Source organism: Musca vetustissima, unplaced genomic scaffold (assembly GCF_032173495.1).
Source record: "Musca vetustissima isolate MV318-11 ecotype Yass unplaced genomic scaffold, APGP_CSIRO_Mvet_v1 utg82106, whole genome shotgun sequence".
NCBI lineage: Eukaryota > Metazoa > Arthropoda > Insecta > Diptera > Muscidae > Musca > Musca vetustissima.
Genome location: NW_026884578.1, coordinates 2,995 through 11,980, shown reverse-complemented (window position 1 = coordinate 11,980; position 8,986 = coordinate 2,995). Strand labels below are relative to the sequence as shown.

The 8,986-nt window shown below is 37.4% G+C and overlaps 1 protein-coding gene across 1 annotated transcript; it reads left to right on the top strand.

The window, feature by feature from the left end:
• Positions 1-610: 610 nt before the first annotated feature.
• Positions 611-8,392, top strand: LOC133331586 (transcription factor SOX-9-like; the record flags this gene model as incomplete). The annotated part of the gene is made up of 2 exons (XM_061539970.1): positions 611-757; positions 7,027-8,392. Coding segments are annotated over 2 exons (1,513 nt in total), but the record flags the coding sequence as incomplete, so codon positions are not given.
• Positions 8,393-8,986: the final 594 nt, after the last annotated feature.

Sequence of the window (8,986 nt, the reverse complement as noted above, 5' to 3'; positions counted from 1 at the left end):
AGTCTCAGTAAAATCTGTCCAGCGATTTTTAAGTCTACAAACGAAATGTTTTCTGTTTTCAATATGCAGATTTTGAAAATGCAGCAGAAATTGTATTTTCCGTTGATCATACCAAGCTCGTTTTTGTATGGATGGTGTGTATTTACACCTACGTTATTCATACAAATTTTGAAGAAGGTATCTGTAACCGTTCTTAAGATATACTCATATTACATGTTCCGAAATTTTGAGGTATGTTGACTATTGACGCTATAACTCTGCATCCAAGCGGAATTTTAGAAGTTTAGCTAGCCTATGTTACTTTCAGGGCATGTCATGACATACAGTGTAAATATCATTAACATCTGTTCAGCGGTTTTAGCGTCTATCGGGAACATACACACAAACAAACAAACAATTTTTTTTTCTATTTTATATACATATATAGATATAGATTTAAATTATTTGTATCAAATAAAAACACACACACATATACATACAAACAAAACGTCCTAAAGAAACAATAAAAAATCTCAAGTGTTGTATTATTTTGCTGATATTATTGTTTGTAAAACATTTGTCTGGCTGTAAAATTTGGTTTTATTTTGGGTTAATTTTTTTAATTTTTTAGGCAACCTTCGGATCGCAAGAAGGAACACATCAAACGGCCAATGAACGCATTTATGGTATGGGCCCAGGCTGCAAGACGGGTTATGTCTCAACAGCATCCACATTTGCAAAATTCGGAGTTAAGCAAGTCGTTGGGAAAATTATGGAAGTAAGTAAAACAAATACATATGCAAATTCACAAAAATGCGTACAAACATATATATATGTTGAGAATATTGAGAATAAGAAGGTTTTCTCAATCGTCAGATTGAATTATACTTGAGAAACAATTGTGTACAACAATAGTTTCTCAAGCATAGTTGAGAATTGCTTGTGAATTCACATTTAAAAAACTATTGAGAATAATAACTTTTCTCAATAGTCAGATTTCTTTAACAACACTTGAGAAACATTTGTGTACAACAATAGTTTCTCAAGCATAGTTGAAAACTGTTTGTGAATTCACATTTTAACAACATTTTTTCAATATTACTAAAAAGAAGCTTAAGAACAACTGTTATTATAAGCTTGTTCTCAAGTGGTATTGAGATTTGATTACTGAATGGTATGTTGGGTAATAATCATAATCATTAATGTCAAATACTCCCACAAATGCAACAAAAGCAAATTATTGTTATTATTCAGATGCAAAAAATTTAAAATGAAAGAAGACAAGAAATCGTTAAGTTTCATCGGGAAAAAAAACTTTTTTTAAATTCTGCACCATTGGGTGTGCCTTCAAAAAGTCTAAAAAGGTCACGAATTTTATGTGAAATCTATAACTAGTAGGTTTTGTTATGTTCTTGGAAAAATTAATACAAAATTACAGAGAATCAGATTGGAAAATTGGGCCAGGAATTTCCAAGAATAGATAATAAAGTGGGATCATTATATGGGGCTATTACAAAAAATAAGGACCTAATTTGAAAATTCTCTAGGAAAAAATGTTCTTCGCCTAGAATTTCTAATGCAAGATTACGGTCACCTTATGCGGTTCAAACTTTCATGATATGGAAAATAGGGACAGTTACCGTTTAATATCAACAATGCAGATGGGCCTTCATATGGAAATGGAGTGGGACCATTGAAAAAATGTTTTTTACCTTCAGGAATTTAAAATGTCAGCATAGATTTATATAATTCACTAAGACTGAAATGCCAAACCTTAAAGATATGATAAATTAAAATGTGGACAATATTAAAGCATGGATTCCAGACACCCAGAATGACAAATGATACCCCTTTCAGTTGGTAAATGCACCTAAATTCTTGAAAATACCGATAATTGGGTTCTTCTGTTATCTGGTTGGCGTGCTAATGATCCTTTCCACTTGCCCTTCTCCCTTCAGCTCGTCTATGAAACACTCCCTTCAGCTCGTCTATGAAAGGCTCCCAGTTTTTTCTCGTCTATGAAAGACTTCCTTCAGCTCGTCTATAAACACTACTTTTAGCTCGGTTATAAAGCCTACCTTCAACACATCTAAAGTTCATCTCTCACATCCAAGCTCGGCTTAATGACTCCCTCCAAATTGTCTATAATGTTTCTCTTCAACTCATATATTAAAACTTTTATCCGCTCGACTGTAATGATTTTCTTTAAATCTTCTGTAACGATTCCCATCCGGTTGCCTATAATTACCCCCTGGCTATAAGTGTAAATGATCATGAGATTAACTTTATCTACACTTCGAAACAATTTATTTCTTGTCACCAATATTGCCCTTTAAGGTCAAATTAATATGTAATTTCTTGTTAAAGATTAATTGCACAGTTCATGACACATTACCTGACACAGCAGATTGCACTTGATCTAAGAATTTGGAGTGCAAATTCACGTATATTTTAGATTCCTCTAAAATGTTTCATCCTACGACATTCAAAATTTTAAAATCCACCCACAGAACTTAAATTTACCATTGATTTTTTCGGCAAATTTCAATCTTACATACTTTTAAACAGCCACCATCTACCGATTTAAAAAAATATAAATTTTAAGATTTTTTTACAAAAAGGCAAATATGTCTGAGTTGGCTGGCTTGCACACGCAATTCCCTAGAAGCATAACCAAGAATTTAATCAAAGTAAAACAAAACGCTCGCTTATCAGTAACACATGAAAAATTAATATTCATCCATCCATGACAATTCCAATGATTTATCGTCGTCTCCACAGCAAAGGCATTAATCATGAAATAGTTTTCCCTTATCAATGCCCAGCTACAATTGAACCATGAAATTTTTCTAGCCGTTTGTGTTTTTTTATATTTTATTATTTGCATTTTTTATTTTTTATTCAATATGTTAAAATTAACAAAGACCTAAACAGCAAATAAACAAATAAAACAACTGATTTATTATACAACGAAAAACAAAACAAATAATATTTTGCGGTTTTCTTGTTAGCATCAAAAGTTTTGAAGTCAAAAAAATGTTAATTAAATATTATGGCGAGCGGTTTTAGTTCAGAGAATGCAAAAAAACCTGATTACAATAAAATATATATTAATATATTTTTAAATTTAATGCATTCAAGGGAGGGAAAGGGACATTTTATTAAGATAAGGTGTGTGGGGTTTGAGCGGAACGGTGTATTAATAAATGTTTTGAAGGGTGTCTTTATAGACATGCAGATGAGAAATATGTATAGACCTGCTGAGTGAAGTCTTCACAGACGAGCTTAAGGGAGTTTCCATAGAGGAACTGAAGGGAGTCTCCAAAGACAAGCTGAGGAAGCTTCTATAAACGAGCTAAAGGAAGCCTTTCATAAACGAGCTGACGGGAGTCTTTCATAGACGAGCTGAAGGAAGTCTTTCATAGACGAGCTGAAGCAGGGAGTCTTTCATAGACGAGCTGAAGCAGGGAGTCTTTCATAGACGAGCTGAAGCAGGGAGTCTTTCATAGACGAGCTGAAGCAGGGAGTCTTTCATAGAGGAGCTGAAGCAAGGTGTCTTTATGAAGGGATGAGATGAAGGTGAAGAGATAAAGGGCAACTTTGTAGACTTTATATACGAGTTGAAGCAGGCAGTCTTTCTTAGACGACCCGAAGATAGGATGATCTGAAGGTGTCCCAAAAGTCGATAGTACTGGATGTCTTTATTTAATCGCTGAAAACGCATAGTCTTGGCAGTGTTGAATATCTGACGCAGGGTGTATTTATAGACTTCATGAAGGACAGGGGGACATAGTCTAGCCGAAAGGCAGGGGGTGTTTAAAGCGACATACAATATTAATAGGCGCAGGGACGCACGCAGGGGGGCGGACGTTTTCATTCCGATTGAAACGCCACCGAAACATAGCCATAGAATTTCCCCTTGGAGACATTTGCACACTAAGGAGAAATTCGTGGACAATTTTTTTCGTCGCCAGAAGATCGTGCGTGGCCATCATTTCCTTAGTGTGTGTGGCCATCATATGGTACTCAAGCGGAAAAGTCGTCACGTGATGAATTTGGTCGAAAGAAAACGAGACCGTTTGCTTCGAACAGCTTATTTCAATAAAACCTTTCGACTATCCACATGGTCGATTGTCGATTTGAATCGTAATCAAACTCCTTCATCACCTGTGACAATCATATAAACGTCTTTTGCAGCAACTAATTTTTATACCCTTCACCACTCTGTGGTACAGGGTATTATGTCTTTGTGCATATGTTTGTAACAGGCAAAAGGAAACGAGATAGACACATGGTTCCTTTTGAGAATATGCATAGAATCACTTTCTGAGTCGATTTATGCATGTCCGTCCGTCCGTCTGTCCATCTGTCCGTCTGTAGATGTTAAATTGTAAACAAAGTACAGGTCGCATTTATGATCCGAATGGGATGAAATTTGGCATAGGTCACTTATTCGGCCCAAGGACGAACCCTATTGAAATTGGGAAAAATCGGTTCAGATTTAGATATAGCTGCCATATATATATTTAACCGATTTAATGTAAATGGCCCCTATATATCTTTCGATTTGCACGAAATTTGGTACAGCCTAATCATTTAGCTCTAGAATTATATCTGCCAAGTTTCGTGAAAATCGGTTCAGATTTAGATATAGCTCCCATATATAGTTTCGTCCGATTTCATGTAAATGGTGCCCCAAAGTGCCTATATATCTTTCGATTTGCACGAAATTTGGCATAACATACTGAATTAAGCCTAGAGTGATGTCTGCCAAGTTTCGAGAAAATCGGTCCAGATTTAGATATAGCTCCCATATATAGTTTCCTCCGATTTCATGTAAATGGTGCCCCAAAGTCCCTATATATATTTCGATTTGCACGAAATTTGGCATAACGTACTGAATTAAGCCTAGAGTGATGTCTGCCAAGTTTCGAGAAAATCGGTCCAGATTTAGATATAGCTCCCATTATATAGTTTCGTCCGATTTCATGTAAATGGTGCACCAAAGTCCCTATATATCTTTCGATTTGCACAAAATTTGGCATAACGTACTGAATTGAGCCTAGAATGTTGTCTGCCAAGTTTCGAGAAAATCGGTCCAGATTTAGATATAGCTCCCATATATAGTTTCGTCCGATTTCATGTAATGGTGCCCCAAAGTCCCTATATATCTTTTGATTTGCACGAAATTTTGCATAACGTACTGAATTAAGCCTAGAGTGATGTCTGCCAAGTTTCGAGAAAATCGGTCCAGATTTAGATATAGCTCCCATATATAGTTTCGTCCGATTTCATGTAAATGGTACACCAAAGTCCCTATATATCTTTCGATTTGCACGAAATTTGGCATAACGTACTGAATTAAGCCTAGAATAATGTCTGTCCAGTTTCGAGAAAATCGGTCCAGATTTAGATATAGCTCCCATATATAGTTTCGTCCGATTTCATGTAAATGGTACACCAAAGTCCCTATATATCTTTCGATTTGCACGAAATTTGGCATAACGTACTGAATTAAACCTAGAATAATGTCTGTCCAGTTTCGAGAAAATCGGTCCAGATTTAGATATAGCTCCCATATATAGTTTCGTCCGATTTAATGTAATGGTGCCCCAAAGTCCCTATATATCTTTTGATTTGCACGAAATTTGGCATAACGTACTGAATTAAGCCTAGAGTGATGTCTGCCCAGTTTCGAGAAAATCGGTCCAGATTTAGATATAGCTCCCATATATAGTTTCGTCCGATTTCATGTAAATAGTGCACCAAAGTCCCTATAGTCCTGTTTAATATACCCATAGTGGTGAAGGGTATCATATAGTCGGCCCCGTCCGACTTTACTACTTTCCTTACTGGTTTTTTTTGTATTTGGATTTTCAGAGGATAACATATTCTATGCTGAAAATGTTACAAATTTGTTTTGGATTTAGCCTCCACCCTAATGTCGCATTCGAGGACCTTGGTGGCCTAACAACTTCTTCACAGATCCTATAGAGCCCCAATACAGAGGTCAGGATTCATTTTCGGTATGTTCAAGGTCGTAGCCCAATTTTCTAAACTGAGTGTCTGTAGTTTGAAATAAATATATTGGCTTGGCAATAATTTACTATAGCACAGCCCCCACATAAAATTGTGGATAGCAATCAAACTCCAGTTGCGATTTCAACTGGCAACGCCACTGAAATAAAACTTAACATCATGAATATCAACTTTTCTCAGTTGCTGTCGATAATACTGTTTTGAGACTTCTGCAACAAGAAATACTGTAAACAAACACAAAATTGAATAGAATATTTCAGAAAAACTAATTATATATGATATGCAAGGCGTATCATCTATTGGAAGGCATTAAGAGATAAATTCCGACGGTCAACAGCAATTCCTCCTCTCTTATACGTGTGTGCAGCTCTGAGGTTTTTTTCGGAGCCAATGACTTCAATCTTGACATGGCACAATCCACAATGTCGGTGGTTTTGACCGAACTTGTCCGGCTAATAGAGGGAAGTCTGTGTAATATTTGCATTGTTTCCAAATTAACAGAGGATAAAAGGGGGAAGAATATTTTTTTTTATTCGAAAACAAAGTTCCCGGGAGTTGTCGGATGTATAGATGGTATACATATAATAGTCCCAAAAGAAGATGTTCGCCATTTTGTAGTCATTTTAGTCATTATTCCAACCAAATTTCAGTTCTTATTGCTAAACACGACTACACAGCTACCAGAAACAAATGGTTGCCGAAAAATTATATTTGAAGCAACTGAAGTTGACAACAGTTGCCATCCATAATTCAAATTTGGCAACTGGCAACCACTAAACTATGGTAACCATCCGTAATCGAATCATAAGATAATTTAAATATCTACCTCATAGGGGAAGGATATAAAAAGTTCGACCCGGACTAACTTTACATTTTAAATATTCCTTTTGTTGTGTTTATATAAATACAGATTATGGATTCCCCCTCCATCTGTTTCTTTTATTTAAAATTTTAGTTGTTCTTCTATTTATTTATTTTTCTTTTTTTCTTATTCGTTTTTCCTTTCAGAAATCTTAAAGACTCCGACAAGCAACCATTTATGGATGTGGCAGAGAAATTACGCAAAACCCATAAGCAGGATCATCCGGACTATAAATATCAGCCACGAAGGAGAAAAGGACGTACCCTCACGTCCAGTGCAGTGCAATGCAATACGGATGGCCTAAAAACGGAAGCATCTGTTACGGCAATGATAAATGGTGCTACGACCATACATAGCAAGAACCATAGCTCTACCGGAGCGACAAAAACACCACCAGAAACCAAATCAAATGGTCAGAACAAAAAACTGTCAACAACAGGCGGAGCAGCAGCATCAGCATCAACGGCCACAACCAATTGTCATTTGTCATCAAAAACCATGGCAACAGCTGGAAATCGTTTGAATGGCAACAAAGCCAATGGCAAACAAAATAACCGTGAACAACCACCGCAACAACAACATCACAACCAGTCACCAATGTCAGATAATGGCAAATCTACAACCCATTTTATTTCTGCAATGGATATTAATGAAACATTAAAGAATTCCTGTAAAAATGTGTCCTCCATGTTGACTCAAGGTCGTCTCTTGGGACCGGCACATATTGCCGCTGATGAAAGTTCAGCGGAATTTATGTTTAATCGTTATGATTATAGCAAATCGTTGGATTCACCTGGTTCCACGACTAGTTCATTGTTATCCTGTGCCACCTCGGCCAATGATTCCCAGCCGTTGACACCACCAGCTACACCATATTGCAACGCTACACAACAACGTTTGACAGGACATCAGGCCACACTGCATCATCAGCCACGTCAAGCAACAATAAATTTGTTGCAGCAACAGGTTAACGATGTTGTGGGTGGTGGTGGCGGTTTAAGTGAATACCAGCTACTTAACATTGAAGGACGTGAATTTATATCCTTGGATGAATATCCTTATAATTCCATGGGAGGGCCTTTAGCTAATAGTGGAGGTGGTGGTGTTGCTCCACTGGCAATAAATGTCTATATTCATGATGGCAGTCATCAATATTCCTCACCTTCCTCCTATGCTTTGCAATTTTATGGCAATCAACAGCAACAGGAACAAACAAACAACAATCATATTCAACATAATTCAATGGAATTTCAAACTTATGGACAACTTGGTAGTTCTGCAGGGTATACATCGGTATATTGTCACACAAATTGTTCTTCATCTCCGACGATGCACACCATTGAACCTTTAAATTATTTCAACATATCCACCCCACCACCACCAGCAGCAACGACAGCCGAACACTCTCCTTTGCGGACATCATGCTCCTCGCCCTACTCAAAGACCACTGCTCTCAAGACGGGGATACCCAACATTATATGGCGCCATTCGCCTCTGCAACAACGGATCTAACATCGGAAGTTGCTGCTGACCACACTAATGAAGATGTTGAAACCAGCATCGAACAATATTTTATGGATCAAATAATGCCCATTGAGTCGACGGCCACAGCCACAAACATCAATGGCATAATGCATCAGGTCTCACCCTCCCTAACCACCTCATCACCAACATCATCGGCGAGTATTGTCACTGCAACATCTGGAATTTCTTTAAACAATTATACGAAATCTCTCATGTATGCGGCAAAAATGGCACACAACACATCCGACACACATGGACTGGAGGATTATACATCAGCTGCCAAAAAGGTATGTCTACCACCTACACCATCAACATCGTCAAGCAATTCGACCGCATCCGGTTCATCATCATCACTGTCGCCACATAAGTTTTCACCTACATCACCCACGACGACCACAGCCACTGCAGCAGATAATATGAATTGTTATTACATGGCGGCACAGATGCACTCCACAACTACTACCGGGGGAGTCTTATCATCACCTATGGTGGCAGCAGAGACGACGACAACGACACTTACCACGGAGGCACATGCCGGCCCAGCTATGGGACATCATTGTAATGATGTATGGCCACAATGGA